The 23,825-nt window shown below is 42.4% G+C and overlaps 1 protein-coding gene across 1 annotated transcript; it reads right to left on the bottom strand.

Moving 5' to 3' along the window:
• Nucleotides 1-41: 41 nt before the first annotated feature.
• Nucleotides 42-23,108, bottom strand: LOC133955286 (neuropilin and tolloid-like protein 2). The gene is made up of 10 exons (XM_062390053.1): nt 22,660-23,108; nt 17,801-17,857; nt 17,395-17,538; nt 15,040-15,288; nt 13,951-13,998; nt 13,291-13,418; nt 9,264-9,492; nt 3,790-3,903; nt 3,493-3,623; nt 42-2,551 (listed from the first exon to the last, which is right to left on the bottom strand). The coding sequence occupies exons 1-10, from the start codon at nt 22,667-22,669 to the stop codon at nt 1,820-1,822; spliced, it is 1,842 nt and encodes a 613-aa protein (XP_062246037.1). The 5' UTR covers nt 22,670-23,108; the 3' UTR covers nt 42-1,819.
• Between the last annotated feature and the right edge of the window lie 717 nt (nt 23,109-23,825).

Below are 23,825 nucleotides of genomic sequence, written 5' to 3'. Positions count from 1 at the left end.
GCAGGATTTCATTTGATCAGATCTGATCATATCGCAACAAATGGATTGAATCACCTTGAAAAACGTTTTTTATTTGAACTCAGAAGGTTCACACACAAATAAATCATTACACGGAAAAAATATATTAATAAAACTCAAAAACTCAAGGCAACTTACTGCACTGGATTTTGGGAAATTTTAATACAACATATATTCTAGAGTTTTTTATAAAAGTCTTGCCAACGATTAATTTTTTGTTCAGATCATTTATCTTTAATAAGAGCACTACGTTTTCGGGTTGTCCATCTGTCTATTCCCTTCACGTGAAAGTGATATCTCAAGACTGCCTGAGGGAATTTCTTTCACTTTTGATCAGTTGTCATTTCCACCAAGATTTTTTACGATTAAGCATTTATATTTCAGCAGTCAAAGGTCACAGTAACCTTATATGAATCTAGAAAAAAAGTATGTTGAAATATGTACACAGGTACTGCACTGGTCGGCGGAGGCATCCAACCGCAGTGTGGTTACTCTAGTTAGCTAAAGCACCTTGTAAGAATGTTTCTTGTCAATCCACATGTCAAGATATCTATCTTACCTGAACGTGACATCTCCAGCTCTTTCCTGGTTATAATGAACAGAACAGCTCAACCCATGGGAGGTGAGTAAGCTCTCGTTTAATTCGACAGAATGAAATTATACAACCAGTGGTTAAAATAATAAATGAGTTCCACATAGGCTACATGTCTGTCTCTGGAGGGAAACAGGTTGTGCTTGTTTTAAACACCCGGTTCATGGGGAGATTGAGAAATCACATTATGTCTTCATAAGGTGGATGGGACAGGGGTCTGAGAGTGGGATGGTTGCTATTTTCGATTCAGTCCAGGCCTCACAACCAAGCATAATTAATAAATTATTACTTATTGCCTGAATGCCCATATGCTATAAAGCTCACAGAGCAGAAATAGTATTATCTTCAATTCTATTTCTTACCAAAATAAGAGTCTCTTCAAGTACTCTTCCTGAGGAGAGACTGGATGGAGCGTACCTCGTGTGTATGTGTGAGGTAAGCATGAAAACTACATAATAATTATTGTAATATCACATCTTCATCGGGTTTCTAATCAGCATCAAACTCATCATCCTCATCAACACCACACCATGGATAAAGTCATTTTCGTTAAAAATCATCTGAGCAACATTTGAAAAAGATTAAAGAGTTAAAAGCCAAACATCATAATGAGGCTGGATATATACTGGATCTAATAGTACATCACACTGACAAAAATAAAGACTCAAATAAATTATTAGAAGACGCACTATATATCATATATATATCTGTGCATGGCAGGTGAATACATGTAAAAATTCAGTCTCTCCATCCCTCTCTTTCTCCCAGTATTTGATCGGTTTCCTGGTCTTTTAGTCGACCGAGCAGAGAAAAGTCTGGATCTGCATGCGACAACATTCTCCCGTACGTCTCTGATGGAGGGAGAGATTGAACAAGTAGAAGACTGAAGAAGCTAGCAGATGTCTCCACACTTCCTGCATGTGAAATCCTTCAATCGGGTGAAGAAGTAAACAACTTGTTTCCTCAGGGGTTCTCTTCTTCTGGTGCCTCATTTCTTGTCTCTCATTCAAATCTCCACATGTGACTGTGGAGAGGATCCCCCAATGTTACCCACAGTACCAAATGCCGCTTGGATAGAAATAATAAAAGAAGAACCAGAAGCGATCAGTTTAAGATTATTGTGACTCTTTTCTTTGCCATTTCATCTTGATGAGTGAAAACAAAGATCTGCCTGCATTCTCTTCCTGCTTCTCTTCCCCCTCTCTCCATCTAGAAGTCCATGGAAATGGAGCGCTGTTGGGGATCAACTATGGTGGTGCTGTTACGAGCGCTGTTGCCACGGACACTGAGGGTTCCACAGGCTCCCGCCATCCCACCACCGATACCTCCAGCAATGCCACTTGGCCCTGCCATGCCCACTCCACCCGGCATTCCCATTCCTCCACCCATCGCCAATCCTCCTGTTATCCCCACTGGCCCTCCAATTCCTCCTCCTGCTATTCCTGATGGGCCTCCCATTGCTCCTCCACCTGCGGCTCCTCCTAACACTCCTCCGCCACCGCGGCCGTAGATCTCACATGGCATCTCCTCCGTGACGCGGTCCTCAATGACCTGCTGGTCGCAGTCGTGAGTCTGTGAGTGCTGCTTGTAGCCGTAGCAGCTCTTCTTGTAGCTGGCTGTGGAGTTGAAAGTCTTCATGGGCGGTGGCTTGGAGAAGTCGTTGTGGTAGGACAGCTCCATAGAGCTCAGGGTGGTGCGACTGTGCTTCATACTGCCGCCACCGGTGGCCACTGAGCCTTGTGAGCCACAGTGATGCTCGTGGACACAGCGGGACAAGGTGGAGGAGCGCCGCAGCTTGTGGAAGCTGTCCAGCTCCTCAGACAGGTCAGCAAGGTCGGAGGATATTTCCTTGTCCCGTAGAGAGAAGAGCTCATAGTGTGGAGGGTCAAACACCTCTTGGAATCCAGCTTTGTTGAAAACACCGGGTCGACGTGCTACAACCTGGAAAAGAACCATTAAATGAACTGATTAGGAAACCACTGGTTCTCACACTGATACCCAGAGAACAGACGTAAGAACACGTATGACTCTCCTATGAGTAATACACTAGACCCTTTTTGTTTATGAGAGATTTCTGTACTGCATTTTTGTCTATAATGCTCATAATGGATCTAAGTCAGTTAGGCTCAGCTCTGAAAAAAAAGTTGCATTTGTGCAGTGCTCATAATTAGCAATGATTGTATTATAATTTGATGACAGTTTGGAGGTTGTTGCTTATGTTGCCAGGTCGCCGTCAATCATAACTTATTAGTTATGAATATTTTGCATTAAAAAAATGACAAATGTCCATACTTTAGATTTTTACATTTTTAAGCCTCAGTTATCATAGTGTATTTTCCATCAGAATGCACCGTAACTATGATTGTAGTTTTTCAGTTCTAAAAAATATTTTCATACAGTTGCAGGGTGAGAATACTTCAACGCATCAAATCCATCTGCTCAGAGCCAAAACCTCGAGATCCTTTAGAACATTTTTCACAATGTGTTACAGTCATAGATGAGAAATGTATTTCAGAGGAGTCAGAGAGGATGTATTTACAAACAACAGATTCAATAGACCAGGTATAAAACCTCTTTCTGGTTAAGGAGTGCCATGGGTTTATTTAAGGAAATCACAAAGTGAAGTACAAATGGATGAAGCAAGTTAATATAAAGTTACTAAACCAGTAGACAACTGGAACCAAACAATTCCTGTGCTATGCTAGTGTTTTATTTTATTTTTGTGATTGTCAGTAATGGTGTGAAATCCAAGGGATGTCTTATTTCCTCTGTCTTCATAGCTAGATGTGGCCCCATCTGGTGTGGAATCCCACAATCCCTTTCAATTAAGTACCTCTACCTTGGTATGTCAATCAACGTGTCAGTCACAAAGGACGAGTTACCTTTTTTCTTGGCTGTTTCATTTGGACCAGGATGGAGATAATGAGAAGAACCAGAACGATCCCTGAGGAGACACCAATGACAGTGCCATGGGTCTTAGTGATCTGATGGAAAAGTCCCTTTGATCGCTTCTCTGCAGAGGACAAGAGGGCAAGACGAGAGAATAAGAAAACAAAATAAAGTCATGGAAAAGTAGAAAATGTATAGGTATGAGAAGGAAAAAATAAATCAAAACTAAAATAGAAATTAACCACAAAAAAAAATAAACAGGCAATGATTGGCAGAAAGAGGATAATCACCTTTGCAGTGGTTTTCATCCCATGGGTAGACACAGTTCTGGACCCCATTGCACACCAGAGAGTTGTTAATACACATGTTGCTATGGCAAAAAAATGTACTGGCCGAACATGGAGCTGCAGGCGAAAGAGAGAAGAGAAAACCACATTTGTCAAAACAAGCAGAAAAGCCACAGCTTCCAGTGCAGAGTAGAAGACGACGACAAGGACCAGAAGCTACTCGGATAGTAACTGCAAAACAATAACGCAGATAAAATAACCATTTGGCAGCAGAAATCTGTAGTTGTGTGTAATAAAAGATAAAACGTTCTATTATGTTCTGAAAGCTCAGGTCTAATGGAGACAGATCACACAAAGCCACACATCCCCATTTCCTGCAGAAACAATATGTGACATCAGGGACTAATGAAGGCAGGAGATGGCAGCTTCACAGAGCTGAAACCTTCACGTCAAGGGAGTTTGAGGGGAGAGGGGGAGAGCAGTTGGGTGTGTGGATCATTTTACAATAGGGACAGGAGGAGAGGGGCAATTAAGAAAAAGAAGAAAAGAAGACAGGGGTTGGGGGGTAAGGTAGAAATGGCTCTGGACCATCGGGGTGTGCAGATGGTCAGGCAGGTGCCGTGAGAGACCCAACATTAAAGTGAGTGTTAGTGTATGAAGGCTGAGATGGCAGAGACGGAGATGAACAGTAATTGAAGCTGGCTGCTGGGCTCAGGAGATCGATGCACTGCCAGTCAGAGAGGGAGCGCGAGGCTGAGGGATGAGACTGATACCTGGGTCCTGCTGTAGATTTGGAGCCACAGTTAAAGCTATGGGAAGTCTGGATTTAATGTATTGCCACAGATGGGTGAACTGGACATTGGTTGAAAAGCAGTGGCGTCATATTGTGCTGCAGCCCAGAGGAAGTCAAACTGGGGGTTGTGTAACAGAAAGGCATTCAATTTACAACTGAGCGTTTAACGTGGTGTTGACATTCTTGATATAGTGGAGGACAGCCAATCTCTCACAGACCTTCCATAATTGAGCTGAGCAATCAACTAAGCACGCAGTCAGCCATATTAATTAGTTTGAACTGAACGTTAATTTAGTACACTGCAAATTCAGAAATTACGCTTTACAACCAGGCATGTTTGTGCAGCTAATTAGATTTGATGCATGTCAAAGTCCAAACCTTTATTAGACCTAAGACAATACGATGTCTATGACAAGTGGCAAGTTTAATCTGAAACAAGCCGTTCATGGAGCAACACAGTTGTATCACCAACGACTCTCTTGACATCTCCATGTATTCTATGTGTGTGTCACCACTTTTTCACAAATTTAAAACGTGCTCCTTGATCATGAAAATTGCTCTTTGCTAAAAGTAGTGTTAGGCACTTGTGAGAGAAGGACATTCAGTTTGCAATTTACAAAAGTGAAACATCAGACAAGATCACATTAGAAGCTACTATTTAAAGCTAATTCTAAAATGATCTTAATGGTTTTATATGTAAAGACCTCAGCAAAAACTCCATTTACTTCTCAAGTTATTGTCCCGACTTGAATTGGAGTTTGCTTGAATTCGTCTGCATTTTATACAGTATGAGATTTATGATATGTATTTTCTTCCTTTGTTTTCTCTCATCTATTGAATCAAGATAAATCAAGTGAGCTTCATTTATTTAGAAAAAGCTTTACCTGATTATAAACAAAGTACATAGATGCAGGAGGATGTTTGAACTGAGCCTATAAACCTTGATGTTTGAGTAAAACAGACATCGTATTCTACCATGAGTATACCATATAGCAGAAACAGTACAGATCAATTTATCAGTAAAGGACGACCCTCCATTTACATAAAATTTAAATCTGAAGTGTTCCCATGTGTCAGTCCTATTATCAATTCAACCCGTATTATATTAAAATCTTAACAATTTCATTGATCCATTCCTTTGCTATTGGGACATCCTTAGAGGGGACATCCAGGATTTCTCCAGTTGGTCAAACCAACTTTTTAAAACTGAATTTGCTGGCCAGTGTGTCTGGTTTCATTGTTTTGTCACCAAGGAGACACGATTGTGCGTGTAATGGTGGAGCTGAAAGTGGCAAATTCACCAATATTCCGACATCTCACACCAGAATGAGTGAACCTAGGTACCCAGCTGACTTTTACACTTCCAACATTCCATTTATATGAAGTCTAATTGGTTTCCAGTAATATCTATGTATTATAGCATTTTGGATACATTTCTCTCTAGCTCCTCTTATGTTTCTTCCCATGTTTGCCATAACAATCTGACCACATTTTACTATAAGGTACCGCTGCCTTTTTTTGTTCTTGTATCATTGAACCTCTTTCTCTTATGATATATACAAGTCTACAAACTATCCTTTCCAAGCCCCCTTGACAAAAATGTTCCTTGTCTCTTGTTTAGCAGAGGCAGACACACTCTGAATCTTTATCACAACTGAAACAGATTGTGGTTCGCTCCACCAGCTTCTGCTATGCGGTCCACTGTGTTGAGAGCTCCGAGCCTGCATGCTTCTTCTGCCTCAGGGTTAAATAACTTTGACAAAGGGTCATGGATGTACAGTGGGTGTGTGTGTGTTGAAGATGTGTGTGAATGCGTTGTGTGAGCGCCCTCCCCATCTCCCAGTCAGCCTGTAGACGAGGTCAATCCAGAGACACTATGATCACTTCAACACTGATTATACATCTCCCGCCTTCAAAATGTTGTTCCTCAGAGGGTGTCAACGATGCCTCGCCCTCTTCCCCCTCTTCCCCCCGCACAAGCTCACAACTCACATCTGAAGGTATGCGAGCTGTGTGTGTGTGTGTGCGCGCGCAGGAGGGTGAGTGCATGTGTGGATTTAGGAAAGTCTTAATATGTCTGGTTTACATTTCAGCGGGGGCTCTGTCAGAAGATTAGAGCACATTAAGGATGATGGAGGGTGAAAGGCAAAACTCATCTTGTTCTCCGAGTGACAAAGATTAATGGTTGTCTCTGACCTCCGAGTAAACTGTGAGCTGGTGGCTGACTCTCACCAAATAAAGTTTGGGAGTCACTCACTTCAGACTTCTCGAAGATGAACTGTGTGATCAGAATTAATGAGCAACCGAATGGTCTGAAGGATTCTCAGAGTAAAATAAAACCCATCCTTGCTGGAATCTAAAATGCCATTAAGTGCTGAAATGGTTCTGGCTTTGCTGATGAAAACAACGTACGCCTTCACCCAGGGTTTCAGAAGAGCGCAAGAGAATGTGGCAATTAATATCTCCATCTTTTCAGGCATTTAATGAAAATATCATGGTGCACCAACAGAAACAGACATTTCTGTCTCCTTATGTTCAACCTCATTTGTTTTAAATTCCCTTCTTCTTGAAAAATTAAGCCTAATGTATAATTATTTCCAGGAGATCAATTAAACCCAATCAGCTTCTCTTTTAACCAAAATAGGGAAATAAATAAAAAAAGATATTTCTATATTAAAAAAAAACTATTAATCTGGTACATAAGAAAATGGTTTATGGGAAAAAACATGAATAATTGTTTGGCCTTCTTCCCTGAAATGACCCTTCAGTGTTTGTTAGTAGCTAGGGAATCAGACAGAATGTGGAACCTCATACAGCAACTGTTTTTCTGTGTGTGGGTAATGTGGTGACTGGTTTTTAGTGTTGTAATAAAGTGATAATATATGCTCCTTCTGCAGTCTATGATAGTGGTTATCAACTATTCCCAACAAGTAGTTGGCTAGTGGTTTAATTACAAGGGACACATTTGGTCTAATCCCTGTCAATGTGTGATAAAGAGATGGGGCGTTTAATGGTCAGTGATAGGACATTCAAATAAGTCTGTGATTGTCGTCTCCCTCCCTCGACTCTGTTGGCGCTCCTCCCTGCTAACTTCTCTACTGCTAGCGTTAGCACTAAGCCGGTGTAGCTACGACCTGTGGTCATAGGTAGCACTGGCCTGGTATTGTTGGTGAACAATGAGCAGTCTTAATCTTTTTTTAACTTTTTAGTTGAGCATCTGAATCTGGTCATTTGGCCACATTTCTCTGGCTCTTCTTCACGATTCCCACACTCCAGGGTTAAAGTCACACATGACAACTGCTTGTCACTAACAGCAGCGCCCCCTACTGCATATCTGCTGTAGATGCCCCTGCCATTGCTTAATTACTGTACAGTGCTAAACCCACAGATAAACAACTCCTCTACAACTATCCACAGTGTCAACTAATAGTTTTGATAGTCGACTAGTCGAGTAGTCTGTGACACACTTCTACAGAGTTATAGGAGGCAATTGAACCTGGAACAGAGTTTTGCCTTTCACTGACACACCTAGCCTGGATGCCAGACGAACTTAGCCCCGCCCACAACATTTTAGGTCGGGAAGTTCGGTCTGGAGTCGTACCGTTGAGGAGAAATTATGCCCGACCGGGCCAATCAGATTGTCAGGGCGGGCTTTATGCGATTATGGACAGATGATCAACGGTAACATAATCAACCACGTCATCAAAGTGCCTTTGGGTTGAATACGTTTTCAACAAACATGCCTGCCGCTGGAGAGCTGAGATGTGTAGATGCTGCCATTGAGTCTGTTTTAGAAGACATCGACAGCGCATTCATTTTTAAAGAGGAACAGAGAACATGGAGGCGACGCCAAAGCACCGCGCTAATCCCTATCGCGCCGGCGCTTGGCTGTTCACACCGGACACTGAAGCGACGCTGAACCACCAGGCAGCGCTAATAATATCACCCGTTGATCCAGTAGATTAAAAGCATATACTTACTTGTTGCTCCAACTTCAAGCAACAGCGTCCCAACATTTGTCTTTCTTGATGTTGTCTTTATACAACATGTTCCGAGGATCATACAACTCACTGCACTTCGCCACTTCAATTATTAATTTAATGTCATCCATGTTGAAGAACTTCGCTGTTTGCTCCGTTAAATGTTGGGTGTCGAGGGTAAATTACGTATTATCCACTCAAGCCTATGTGGAGAATACGTAGCCCCCTCTCTCTCTCTCTTTTTATCTGTATCACTGCTTGTGTAGCTGTAGTGGATGTTTAGAGGGGGACATTTAATAATGTCATTTGTCAAATTAAGTTCCAGGACAACAGAAGGGGACTTCAAAGTATGGGATGCATATTTGATCATTTATATCATATAAAATATGTCATCAATATAGTTTAAGATCGTTTTTCAGTGTGTTTCCTGGTGCGATACACTCGCGTCAAGGGCAAAAAATTGACTCGATGCCGAAACGATCCCTGCACGGCGCGAGGCAGCCTTGGCGCAGCACGGTGCTTCAGCCTCCGGTGTGACCCGCACAAAGTTTTAACATGGGAGTGGATGGGAGCCAGCTGTTATTTAAGGCTTGGCGCATTCTGACTAGAATTGTGAGTCTGACAACTTCAGGCTATGACACACCTACAGTGTTTGGATAAATAAGGCATAACTCTAAAATTCGATCAAGACGACTGATACTCACGGTCAACAAAGGAAGTAAAGAGCATGCGGAACCGGCTGAGTCGACTCTTCTCATCGGCCCACATTCGCACAACTCCCACGCCGTTATCCAACATCACGTCATTGGCCACGGTGCTACAGAACTTGGCCTTGAGGTTCTCGATGGCACTGCTGCCGTCGTACACGGCCACAAAGTTCTTCTTGCACTCATTAGAGTGTTCCATCTGGTACTCCATGAAGCGCAGGTAGATCTGCAGACAAGTTGAGAGATGGATATCAGTGTGGAGGCTAACAAATGTGCCAACGCCACTGCGATCTTTAGTCTCACCTCACAGCTGTCTGAACATAATCAGCAGCTGCGCGCTTATGAGGGCAAATACATGTAAAATATGCTTTAATCGACTAAGGTGGAAGAGTGTCCCTGGAGTGCACTGGGATAGGAACAGGTTGCACAGTTTAGAAGATGGATAGAAGATGCTCCGACAGACAAATCAAATAACAACCAAGTAAATCTAATCTAATTTGGGAGCAAGCATGCATTATTCACATACTGATGGCTGGCTACTTAATTAAACTTTGAAAATATCTGACATGAGTACTCCCTGCTCTATCTCCTTAGCTGTGTCTCAATTCAGAGAATACCACAGGGACTGAAGAGCAGTGAACTGAACGCTGAGCACTGCAGTGATATACCAGCAGGAAATTCAGGCCTGTTTCATAATGTTGAAATGTTCACATGATACACAAAGTTCCTTAAGATGTGACGATAACAATCCAGCCACAACTGCTTAGTAAATCAGTCTGATGGAGTGATCATATGCTACTTCAGGGATGATGGGGTTTCATGATCTGACGGTTTAACAGTTCACTGAAACCAATTTCTCAGTCACTGCCTTTTTTTTCACAGCAAACATCTTAAACTGTCAGCCAGTGTAAAAAAAACACTGGCGTAACTAATAACATTAACTGGCTCATCTAAATGGAAGGCATCATTAATAATGTTAATAATTAAAACACATTATGGTGGCTGATGGTGTGGCAAAAGATGAAGAAGTGTAAGACAGCACGGCATTTCCTTCTGTTCTCTGTTTGCCATAAAAGTAGATACATCTTATGAACAAGGAGTCAAACTGTCCGGATCAACATTTACATCTTGTTAAACCACCACTGAATAAATAATGCATTTAATGTGTATAGTGTGTGTGTGTGTGTGCCTTAGAAGATTATATTCATCATTATGCTTTTATAATATACAATCACCTATATTGATAAATTGTTGTGTTTGTGTTAGATTAGAATGAGCCCTTCAGATCGTCACTGGGATCAGGACCTCTTCCACAGAGCCCTAAACCATCATGTTTCTATACTAGCCCAGAAAAAAACAAACACTGGCTCTAGTGGGGCGATTCTAGGATCAGTCCTAAACCGGTGCCCGGCCCCTATAGGAGAAGGTGACATGCAGAACTCCCTTCCTCCTCTGATTTCAGTAGACCTGGCTGTTTGTTAATGCTTTAACACAGTGCTGTGTGAAAGAAGTCGTTTAAGTTGTTCCAGCAAATAAGGCTTATTGCCATTGCCAATTCTTGCCCCCACCATTCACTAATACCTCCTTTCCAAGATTTTGAGCAAATACCCGACAAGCAAAGCACATTTTAGTATTGGAAAAAAAGAAGTAATGCAGCCGTTTAAAGCTCTGGAATCAGTTTTGTTTGAAGCTCTTCTTTGGGTACCAAACTGGTCATGCTCGAGTACCGCTAAAATATGCTAAACTCATCTATGCCTGAAGGCCACTTAAATTTCTCCTTCATGCTTGTGAAAGGAGGAGTGAGGGGAGGGGTATGCAGCAACCTTGCTTTTGTTCATATTCTAATAGATCTAAATATTTTCTATGAAAAGCTCCGATGAATCGTGTCAGTAACTTACATGAACACCACTGTGACCTGGCTGCATGGCAGTGTCATGAGTTAGCTTCAGATGAAATGTGCACATCAAGCACACAGGCACCTGTGACCATGCAGCAGTTAAGTAGCTGCTCTCATGTTGCTGCTGGAGGTGCTGCTCTGTACCTTCTGCTCCGCCGAGCTAATTTCTGGTTAGGCAACTCAGTGCTGCTGCTAAATTCAGATGCTCTTAACGGCTGCCTCACACTGCACATGTCGGACCAGTGAAATATCTGTGGGCGATGAATCTGTGTCTGTGTGGGAGGAGTGTGTTAGTCATGCACTTGTGTACACATGTGTGTGCATAAAATATTACTTTGTACACAAATTTGTAATTGCTTACAGAACTGTATGTGACAGTGTATTATGTAATTTGTGACTGAATGTGTGCATCTGCTCTTTTATACTTCATTAGATGTGTGTGTGTGTGTGTGTGTGTGTGTGTTTTGTGTGAGTATATTATGGCCAGTGAATAGCATATCAGTGTGCTGATGACTCATTTAGTCATGAGGGAGAAACAGAGCAGCTATGAATTGAGGCTAGTCCGGCTATGGTTATCATTTCAGTGGGATTTCAGATGTCCCCTCATAAACATCATAAATTATGAGAGCACATCAGTAGGCTGTCACTCTGTTATTTTTTAAATAAAATTGATTTGTCTGTGTTGCTTCTCCCCCATGCTAGGCCTTTCTGTGTATTCACACTGCTCACAACCTGCATGTATTGAATTACAATCAAAATAATAGGAGAGGATTTGTTCCCAGTGACTGGAGCGCACGTTACTAGAGCACATGCACGCACTCAAAATGGTTGAATGAGGAAAACCACTCCAGGCTTTTATAGATCTACATCCACTTGACTGATTGTTTACTTAATTAATTACCTTTGGAACAGAACAGATCTGAATGTGACTTCACATTAATTAAAACAGATAGAAAACAACGTAAGGTTATTCTAGTGTTGAGAAAAGAAACTGTTGTGTGTGTACCTGAACGTGGCATCTAACGAAGATCTCTATCTTATTCTTCGGGTGACAGCGAATGCAGATGAATGTTGTGGCTCAAAGTTCACCAGAGATGAAATCTATTTGAAGCCAGACTGCGCATTGGCCTCGCCACAGAAAGCAAATGCTTTATTCTCTTCCTGGCTCTCACAGATTGGAAGTGCTTGTGCAGCCTTTCTGTTCCATTCACCACTGCTACATTCAAGCGTTCATTTCTCAGGGATGGAAGCATGTAATTGTGGGCCACATTTGAAGAAGCCTTCGAAGTGGGACAGTCTGACTGTGCACTTTGCGTCTCCGTCACCTGGAATCTGTGCACGACCGCAACGTTTGTGTGTGTGCGCGTCCATCCCTGCAACTGCCATAGATGGATCTTATTATGTGGGAAACACTGGAAAAATGTGAAGTGCAGGAACAACTTCAGTGACAGATGATGGGAACATATTGAAGGTACACAGGGTGAGTTTAGAGTTGACTCCGCAATGATTGAGAATTTTTGAGCGGTTCCACTTGATGAGTAATTTCGAAATCATTTTATCGTCATTTTCCTTTTTTGGATAACCTTTTATATATCTGTTCTGTGATAGGCTACAGAGTCCCTGAGTCACTAGTGAGAGATTTTGTATCACTTGCTGTGACGTTAAGCCTGATAACAATAATAAGACATCATTAGGGCTTTGACCAAACAGATTTCTTAGCTGCGTGCGAACAAAACTATACAGCTCTTACAAAGCACTGAGACGGATGAGCACTATCTTCATGGATACTGAAATATAACTAAACATAACTGAGAACAATGGTATTCATGAGTCTAATGTAAAATAAAAAAATCCAACATTGTTCAGTCTTTCAGTGGAGCCAATGTCAGTGGCTTTAACAAATATCTCCTGGAGATGAATAACTGTCCTTGAGTGCTTTAACAGTGAGAAGTCAGGATGTTTAGAGATTTTTAATCACAACTACATGTTATAAATAAAGTCCTTTATTTTTTTTTGTCAAAATAAAATCAAAGACCAGACCTACAGCTTTATTGAAATGGATTGTTGTGAAAGTATATAGCGAACATGAGCCAGAACATCCTCCCTACACTGATCTCTCATACTGACCTTGGACTGAGGGGGAGCTCTGATGGTCCAGATACAGTCCAGAGCATCACCAGGCTTCACCCGTTCTTCCTCTTCCACCTGACTAGAGCGAATAATCCCATCCCATCCGCCAATTTCAAACTGACAGTCTGGAGGAAGACAGAAGAAATGTGAAGGAGAGGAAAGAAGGAAAAGGTGTGGGAGAGAGGAAGGGCTCACACAGAGGTACAAGAGTGGCAAAAAAAGAAGAAAGAAAGGGAGAAAACAGAGAAACAGAGTGAGGAGCAGAAAGTAAAGAGGAAAAAGTGTAGGGTGAGGCGTGGAGCACGACCAACAGGGAGAGATGAAGGATTTTATTCAGATAAGTAAAGAGTTTAGGGTGGAGCTGCAGTGAGCGCAGCAGATCAGGATAAAAAGACAACAATAAAACAGTGGAACAATGGCAGCGAGACAGGGAGAGAATCGCAGGATAAAAGAGGTGTGTGTTCTTTCACGTGTTTAAATGTGTGCACATGCGTGTTTGTGTGTCCTTTCATTTCATGTAAAATGGTGCTTGTCAAGGTACATTTGTGTATTTAACATTCACGTCAGAGACAAAGATAGCCTCCGGTAAGCTTCCAGCCACAGAGGAGCCCTTCAAAAAGGATCGAAGACAAACCAATGAAATACTGAGGAGCTTACCTGGTATGGGGTTTAGCAGTCCACCCACGTGCAGATGGAAATCAGGGTCTGGAATGATAAGATTTGGAGGCACATCACTCTCAATCCACACGGCAGAAATGCGTAAGCAGAGAACACAAGATAAGATCCTATTAAGGGAGGACAGATAAAGCTGAAAAGGCTCTGTTTGAAGCTAATGTCTGTCACAGGATGGGAGACGCTGATTTCTAGGTACATTGGGTTCAGACTCAGGAGCCGTTGAACATTCTGTTTACTGAGAAGCAAGAAAAAAGGAAGGGAGGAGGCCTAAGACGTTTGAAATATTGAAAACTTAATCGGTGATCTGTGGATTTCCAGCCTGCTGATAGTCTCTCCTTTTTATTGCCTTTCAGACCTGGTGTTAACATCTGTCCTGAGTGATCCAATCATATGTGGTCAGCACCAAGTACACGTCTGAACACACCCAAATGCTGATTGAATGTGTAATGAGATTTCAAATAACACATTCAGAGGTGGTCTTGGACACATTTGGCCATCTTGTTTTCACTGTGAGAACCCAAATACATCCTGGGCCACAAGTGAAGGACCACCTCCTCAGCTTACGTCCCCTGACCTGCAACATTTTCACAGCGAACGATTCTCAGTTGATTTGTTTGTGACCATCACCACAAAATCAACACAAGGATAGACACATTTCTAAAATTGGTGACACTTTCATCACAGCAGAGCTGCACGAGATTCACTCAGCACCTCATGACTCCTCTCTCTCAACCTCTCTCCTTCTCACTCCTGCCAACACATGCACACAGGTAAACTGTAAACTCAGACTGGGTAGAAAAAAGACATGATTTGGTCTTCACATACACAAATGACAGTCAAGTTTATTTGCATGCCAGTGGTGGGAATAGGAGACACATTCAGGATGCATTATAGTGACAGCTATAAGTCCTTTACTCTGTCACTTGTGATCTGATCTCTCAGGACTGATGTTAATACCAGGTCTGAACAGGGACTTGAGTCCCAGTTCACAACCTTTGATATGTACAGATATTGGTGTAAAAAGTCACTGGGTGTAATGGAATTGAATTAAAACAGTTTGGGTGTAAATACCTGCAATGAAGGTGTACTTGATGCGGAAGCCAAGGCCCTCCAGCTCCTCGTCACTGGTGAACTTGATCCACATGAACCGTCCGGTTGACGTGACCAGGCCCGGGTTCTTTCCACCACAAAAGCGATCAATCATCGGTGAGAACCCAAACGGCCCATCACGGATTTCTATGTGATCAAAGCGGCACTCAAACGAGGGCTCGATGTAGTAGTTCTTATCGAAAGCCAGCTGAATCCTTTGTCTAGGGAGAGCTTGGGTGAACAATGAAGAGAGGAGAAAGAAAGAAAAACGGGGGGGGGGGGGGGGGAAATGATAAAGATAATATTAAATGTTGTTTTTTACAGGACAAGGACAAATCAACTTGGAATTCCAAAGCAGAGACTAAACAGTAGAGTCAGATGTGGGTTCATGGGGCTGAAGTTGACCACTGTAGGTTGTTGCTGCCACCTATTTGCAGGCTTCTATCATATAGGCACATAAAGCCTTATTCAGCCAATGAATATGAAGCATGGCATCTAGTAAGGATGGCTCTGATTTTTCCTGAATGTTAGTATTCCTTACAGCTTCATTCAAATATGAAGGGATATATTTAAAGAAAGAGCCTCAATGATCGAGCAACATTTATTAATGGGAAGGAGAATTGTTTCGTAGCAATTGTGGTAAAAACTACTATGAACACATTTCTGATTGCAAAAGCAGGAAAGAACAAAGTCAGCTAATATCTCACTATGATGGTCTCTTAAACATGAACAAGAAGGTGGATGTTCTCATTTGCAAGCATGCGTCACGTCATGCACAGGACACACACATGCACACACAGGAAGTATTTGTCAAGGGCAAGTAGAGCCTGCCTTAGGAGATGAATCATACTAAATAAAGATGCTGGTGATGGGGAAGCTGTGAATCATGGTGAAGCCAAACACGAACCATTAGGAATAGAAAGAGCGAGTTCAAGGGTGGAACATGTGGATATGTTACAGCGTGGAACTGCAGTAAAATAATACAGAAGAATCTCTTCTCTCTGTGTGACTCTGGGCCTCACTTCTTGTCTTTGAATTTGTTATCCCTCTCTGCTTGAATGAGCAGCTTGTTCTCCTGCACTTCCTGCTCTCGGTCTGTCCCTTCCCTGGTGTGTTGAGTCTCATTCTATGTGTAACTCTCAATCTCACTCAATCTGTCACACACACAAACACACACACACACACACTCACACGCACACGCACACGCACACACACACGCACACACGCACACACACACACGCACACGCGCACACACACACACACACACGCACACATGCACGCACGTCACAGCTTGATAGAGAAAGCGCAGCAAGTATAATCACTCGATCTATTGAGATGATGAACTGGGGGACACGTCACAATCAATGATCATCACTAACCACAAATCATGATTACAAAGCAATCTGATTAGCACTTTCGCCAATCGTGAGCGTCTCTCGGTTGCTATAAGAGGCAGAACAAAAGGCTCAGCACTGCAGCTCGGATATGAATATGACTCAGGCCATTCAAGAACGAATGATAGCAAATGATAGGTTCCATCTGTTGCCTCCCAGACCGACTGTGGTGCACCACTGCACGCAGCTCACTGGGCTGACTGTGACAGTCCCTGCTTATTCTTCAGAGACGGACCTGGGCTTGCTTTGTCCACAGGGGGAGCCCTTGAGCCATGTGTAAAATATATTACCCACCACAGCAATGAAGAATCCTAGGCACACATCTCATCTGCATGAAAGAGAGTGCTTTACCCTCATGGACAAACAGGTCATCAGTTTATCATGAGAACAAATCAACCAATGTCCCAGACCTCTCCTCCTATAGCTGCTAATGAGGCTTTTCATTATGCTTCCAGTGCAGCAGGTCACTAATTCACTGATGGATGTGATTATTGGTGATAAATGCTAAAGGGATGACACCGATTTTTGCAATTCAGAGTATACACCGTTAAAGCTAAGTCGTGTAGTCGGCAGATGTTCCATCTCTTTTTATGTTTCATTCAATAGCGGTGTCTTCTACCCTGCCTATAGAGATGAACACAGCACCAGCCTGATGAGGCCATAAGTCAGGGATAAGCACAATGCGCTACTTTCCTTTTCGAAAGGGCTTTATCCGTGAGGTGGAAAAAAATTCAGGATGGCCCATTCAGAAAATATCAGAATGTTGCCCTCCAGAAAATAGAAGACAAAAATCAGATAGGGGCAAGGTTATATGAAACAATGTCAGTCAGACTAATGACAATTCACTGAAAGAGGCAGTGCGCTGAGAGGCAGGAAACCATGTCAGCTGCTCTGCTACCGAGCAGAAAAGGAAGTGTTCAGAGGAAAACAGACCCAGTTTTACCTTCGAGGATGTAGGTACACTCTTTGTTGGGTGGGTAGGTGTTGGGGTAGTTCGGCGACGTGAACACCCCTCCATTGATGTTACGCACCCACGTGCCACAGTCATTCTGGTTGGGGCTCTGGGCGCCATGTTCGCTCTGGACCTCTGAAAGCAGAAAGGAGAACAGACAGACAGATTGATTATTGAGTTGGGGGATGAATGAGGTAGAGTGGAAGGAGGGTTAGAAAAAACATGACAAAAAAATGATAGGGACCTAAGAGGCACGAAAGAAAGAACAGAATTGAGAACGGAGCCATTTTGTTTTATGATACAAGTGAAGATAACTCCTCCTGATTTCAGACCAGTCAGAGTCAGTTGTGGCGAAACAACATTAACAGGAGAGAAACGTACTCGAGCTGGAGCTTACCTTTAGATCTCTGTGCCAGAGCGAAACCCTCTTCTATTAGGAAGAAGAGTACCCACGCTGTAAAGAAGAGATATTACACATTAGCCACAGGTGACATAAAACACACTTTAAATCTTTATGATCAACTTATTCAGCAGCCACAGAGTGTGTAACCATCTGCAGTATTGATTTCAGCAGACCGTGACGAATAGTGAGCACAACATACATATCGACTCAGCTTAAAGTAAATCTCTGGAAAAGGAGGAGAGCCGTGAGAGAAAAGATAATCCTATAATGTAGTATGTAGTAGTATTGTAAATGTCATCATATCACTGCCAATAGAAATCATTCACGAATGAGCAGTAGTGAAAAACATCCTGTGTTTAGTGATGAATCATCTTGTAAAAGACAAATGAGTAAGACTGAAGATATTGAACATGGAGCATTAGGGAGTTGCAGAGGCTGAAGTTCACATTTCTAACTGTGGACCAGTGGGTTGAGTAAAGCAAAAGCTTGAGGTCCCCGAGAGGCTATTTGCTTTGCAGGCAATAGTACAACACAATTACAATACATTACATTCACGGCACAGATCCATCAAACCGTCACTATCTCCAAGGATCACGATAGGCACAGGTTTAATCTATTTAAAAAACATTAGCAGAAGGAACAAAGAACAGTCTGTATCTGTCAGTGCTCCCATTAGGTCCTCAGCCATGATGGGAGCTTCAACATTTAATAGATGCCATGGGTCCAAGACAAGTGTCTGTGCCTTTGCCTAAGCGATGGCCCTGACTTCAAACAGATGCTAAAGATCACGAGACACAGAACCAGCAATCTCATGGTACAGCCGGACAATTATCGCCAGTTTGTTCCTGTTTTTACCATGACAACTCTCAAACCAGCAAACCCCAGGGAAAGAAAGGACGGACCCAGTAAAAGAAGAACAAAACGTTTTCATCAATGTCAACTGCTGTCATGTAATTAAATGTATGATATGGTCCAGTGATACTAATCTAACTATTGATATTCACCAATCTTCTACTTGTTATCGACTATATGTCAACTCCCTGACACACAGCATTGATGAACTGTTCTCATCCATTGGTTACATTCTGGCTGCATGGCTCAGTTCTCAATGAACTGAACTATGGCTGCAAATGATTGTTCTCCAGACGGACTTCCAGATGAACTGATTATTGTTTTCTAAATTCTCGATAGAGAAGCTGTAACCAGTGCATCTGCAAAAAAACTAACAATTCACTCATCATCAAAACTGTATTCAAAATCTTAGTTAATTTGTCTCAGCTTATCAGTTTTATCTTCAGCATTAAAACAAAGTGGTGGTTGTGTTTTTGATTGTAAAACATGATATCAATCGTAAATAATTTAAGTGGTTTAGGGAAGAACTGTAAACGTAAGTAGCAGGGATGGTAAAGTAAAAGTATAAGAGCCTAATATAAGAATTAAATAATATATGTGCAGCAGTTGCTGGGGAACTTACACCTCCACTTGCCATAATAGGTACATAATGGTTAACAGGACAACATCACCTCTCACCCAAGCCACTCAACTCTCACCCACTAATCTAACCCACTAAAGCTTGAGTATAAAAAACAGGATTACAAGCTCCGAGGATTATACAGCGCTGATGAGGAGACAGGCATTTGGGCTGAACATGACTACAGACAATAGGTGAAATATGTTGTATTACAATGATATCTGCACCAAGGGGTGAGCATGTTACAGCTTCTGCCACTGGCTCGCTCTGATAAGCTGCTGTAGACCTGATCCCCACTGAGTTCATAATAGGTTGGCCCACACAGCAAATTAGAGAGCGAGCTTGAGCCTGGCACATTGCATAATGAAACCCAGGAAGGAAGGAGGGAAGGGAGAAAGGATGGGGGGCGGAGAGACTGAGAGAGAGGGAGAGAAGGAGAAGAGGGGGTTCTAATGAAGAAGAATGCAATGTTAACATAAGCAGTGAACACTACTGCAACAGTGGACAGGCACATTTAAATGGACTCATTTTGAAAGACACACAATAACCCCCACCCCCCAGGATCCTCATTACTTCTGTCTCCAGTATCGTAGGTGGATACTATGAACCACCGCGGGGACGTTTATAGAACAGACCTCCCAAATAACAAGTGGAAGATCTAAGTTTTTACTGAAGCTCTTGTGAAAGCCCATCGCTAAAGCTACAGAGAGAGGGAACTAGAGCAGGGCAATAAATGAATATGATTGAATATATAATATATAATATAACAAAAGTCCATGTAATGATAATGCACAGTGAGAAGGAATAATACATACTGATTTACCTCAGATTTGTTAAAAGTTTTACTGTTTTCAAGCGTCTGTCATATATCTGGTCATAAAGAAGAGCCTTTACCCCGGAGCACAAGTCATAAAAGATAATAACCTGACATTTGTCATAACAATTATCAATATCCACTGATATTAATATTTCTATCTTCATACAATAGTTGGCCATATCGTCCAGGCCCAGCAGGAACACTGTAAACAAGCTATACCGCAGGCCAGATGGGATCTAATCATCTTTTCACCAGGGCCTGTGTCTGGAAATGTTAACAAATCTAAATCTGTAAAAGTTATGAACACCTACCTGTGCCACACTCAAAATATATCAATGATGTTCTGCTCCCAGCTACAGAGCTAACAGTATACATTTGGGCATATAACTGGCCCCTGCATTTAAACTGTGGCCCTGAGTTAGAAAAATCCTACATCCACCACTGAACAAACTGAGGAGTTGCAACCATTGTCAGGTAAAAACAAAAGAAGATCTTGTGAACGTTCATAAATGGATATAGATAACAAACAGTAACAAGCACCACACTGAAAAGCATCTCAATAAACACATTATCTCATACTCTTTATTTTCATAATCCTCACACTCATACAGTTAAGGTTAGGTCTGCAGGACACCTCCTAAAAACTACATTGTCTAATCCTGAGAGGTTTCATGTAACGCCGGCTCCTCTTAAATAAGGACAGGAACAGTTACTGCAGGTAGCTAGGTCTTGTCATGTGACATCTTTTCTGACGTCACACTGGCTGCAGTTCAGCCACGGTTCTGCAGTGGAGCTACTCCTGCTGCCACAGCTGCTTGTACATAGGGTTAACTTGAAAATGGCCATAAAAAAAATAATTTTTACTGTGATATCGTTTTGACATGAGAAGATTTACCTGTTGTGCATCAGTCACGTGGTGTGTGTGAGAGAGAAACGTTCTTTAAAACTTTTGATTAGCCTTTGTGGGGTTTCTTGTAGAACTACTGTATTTCCTTGTATAACAGTAGTCCTGGTTTCTCAAATAAATACCAGTACTAGACAGAATGTATCTTCTGCTCCAGCTAAAATGTAACAATAAAACCCCCTAAATAAATTGATCCAGTCAACAGAAATGCTGGTATGCTTTTATTTTTTAAAAAGTGGTGCTGCAAACATTTATGTTCTTGACATTTTGGACGGATACACATTCAAACTAATCTGAAAGATATTTTCTGTATATATTATGTTGTGAACCGCACGCAAAACAAGACCTTGAATCTCTAGAAGCGCTGCTGAAGCGCGTCAGGTTTAATCCGTTAACATGGGCGCGTGTGTGCATCATAGACTGGTGTGCATATAACACAACACAGCCTACACATATTAAACTGTATATAATACCTGTGTATAATATCTGTATAACGTAGCCTACACATATTTCCTGTATATAACACAGCCTACACATATCTACCTGTATATAATACCTGTATATACACACAGCCTACACATATCTACATGTATATAATACCTGCATATAACACAGCCTCTACCCCACAGCTACATGAACTCTCCATGAAAGCAGCACGAGCTGTCGCACAGCAGCTGCGGCACGTGCCTCAGGTGTTGATGGCGCGAGACCCGGCCTGGAGCCGTGCGCGTGCAGCAGCGTATCGCGCGCAGCACAGCGGACACGCGCTGATTGGACAGATTCATGGAGACGTGATGGCTGCTGTGAAGTAACACGAGCTGAGTTGAGTTCTATTCACAGAATCCAATGTTTTACGTGATTTCAAATCCATACGTGACACCAACAATCCTCCTGTGCTTCTTCCTTCCGTCTCCACAAAGTTTTGTGTAGAGAAGGTCGGGAGCACGTCTCCCTGGTGGTTGATCGGCCCATGTGTGGGCTTCAGATCATGTTTGACCTCAGGTGTCCATTAGAGCCATGAATCTCAGTTTAATGGACAGAGAAGCTCAAACCTGCTGCCACACAAACCCTCTGCTTCCTCTGCTGCTGCCTCCTCACACTCGAACAGTGAAACATCTGGGCTCAGGTGAAGTCAGTTTCAGTTTCTTTCACCTCGCAGAGACTGAACGTGCTTCAAACCCAACCGGTGTGTCTCTGCTCAATGAGAGGCTCAGCAGAGGCGGCCACTGGAGAGGTGCATTACAGACCACTGGTTAATGTCGGTGTCAGTGGAGGCAAGAGAAAATTAAGATTTTCAATAAAAAGTCAGAAGAACGCCACTAGATGCTACAGAGAACGCAAGGGGACATTGATCCGAGGACACTTTGCATATCGTTACCTGCAGATCGTCATTTCCGTCTCCAGTTGATCAGAAATACATACAAACGAGGACTTTGTTTTACGATTCACGCCTTAATGTTTGATGCGTGTTCGAATCTGAATCAGCTGCAGATGAAATATCCACCGCCCTAACAGGAGAACATGCAAAAATAACTGATGGATGCATTATTGACTCTTAGCTTTAATACTAAAAATAAATAATGAACTGTGGGCTCTTCCAGCCCAAAGCGCCGGACCCTGACGCGCAACACACGACTCCTCGGCAGCTTCTTTTCACTCACCTCTCAGCATCTCCTCTCCCGGTGTGAATCCAACCCCAGCAGCCGCTTCTTCTCTCTAAAAACAACCTGCTCCTCCGTCCATCTCAGGGAGCGCTTCACTAAATCCAACTTTTCTGCGCCAACAGTAAATCCATTACGCAGAGCCACGCTCCAGAGGACAGCAGCGGCACCAGAGTCACTCCACGGTCCGCGCCTCAGTTCGCGTTGAGGCTGGAAGATAAACGCTGCTGCAGTGCCTTTTAGCCAGGCATCATCACTGCACACACAGGGACCACAGCGGAGGTGGAGACATGTGGAGACGGACTGATCCTGACGCGCTCTAGAAGAGGTAGGTATCCAGAGGACGCATATGGATGCAGGGTGGATGGAGATAGAGAGAGGTGGTAGGAGTACGACGAAGAGGAGGAGGAGAGAAGGAGGAGAAAAAGGAGGAGAGTGTCTGATCTCCGTCTGTGACCAAACTCACAAACACTCCTGAACCAGCCTCATTTATGCCGTGGGCGCTGCTGACATCAGTGAGTGGCTGTCAAGAAAAACACACTGAGGACGTCCCTGTTCCGGTCCTCTCTTTCAAAATAAAACAGGTCCAACGAACTCAGCTCGTTAAATTAAAATAGGTTAAACAAAGGAGGAGAAAGGAACACATGACACAAATCACACTAGTGATTTTTGCTATTTGCATTGTTTTGAGATTTATAATGGATAAGTGCAATAGCTTTGTTTTGTTTTTAGACAGAGTGAACAATACATATACTTTGATCATTAAGTGCACTGCAGATTGTGTAAAATACTGTTCTTACTTTTGCCCATGGCTCCAGTTGAAAACAGATATCTTGCAGATCAATAATAATTCAGCATTTCAAGTTATCAGAAACATATTTTTTCTCAAAGAAACTAAATTGAATTTCTATTTAGGACATCGGTTTCATTCTGAATTTGCCTTAAGGGCGCATTAGAAACTAGAATCCACTTAGTTGTGGATGCAAATTTGTAATTTTAGTTTAACTTTTACATTTATATTTAGTTTGAAATATAACTGTAGGCTTTAGGGATACAACTATACCCTTTGCATCTCAGCAGTAGTATGGTATTTGTTTCCATGCTTTTATTTGTTTCGGCTATATTACCTCGTTTCCCGGTTTTGGGTGTGCCTCCTCTGTGTAGCT

The sequence above is a fragment of the Platichthys flesus genome, chromosome 1, assembly GCF_949316205.1.
Source record: "Platichthys flesus chromosome 1, fPlaFle2.1, whole genome shotgun sequence".
Classification (NCBI taxonomy): domain Eukaryota; kingdom Metazoa; phylum Chordata; class Actinopteri; order Pleuronectiformes; family Pleuronectidae; genus Platichthys; species Platichthys flesus.
This window is presented reverse-complemented; position numbering and strand designations above follow the sequence as displayed.

What these genes read in the sequence shown, in the direction of transcription:
- LOC133955286 (XM_062390053.1), bottom strand. An exon ending in GTGTACCTACATCCTCGAAG is followed by an intron (nt 15,289 to 17,394) that starts GTAAAACTGGGT and finishes TGTTCACCCAAG; the next exon opens with CTCTCCCTAGACAAAGGATT. An exon ending in GAGCTCCCCCTCAGTCCAAG is followed by an intron (nt 9,493 to 13,290) that starts GTCAGTATGAGA and finishes ACTTGTCTGCAG; the next exon opens with ATCTACCTGCGCTTCATGGA.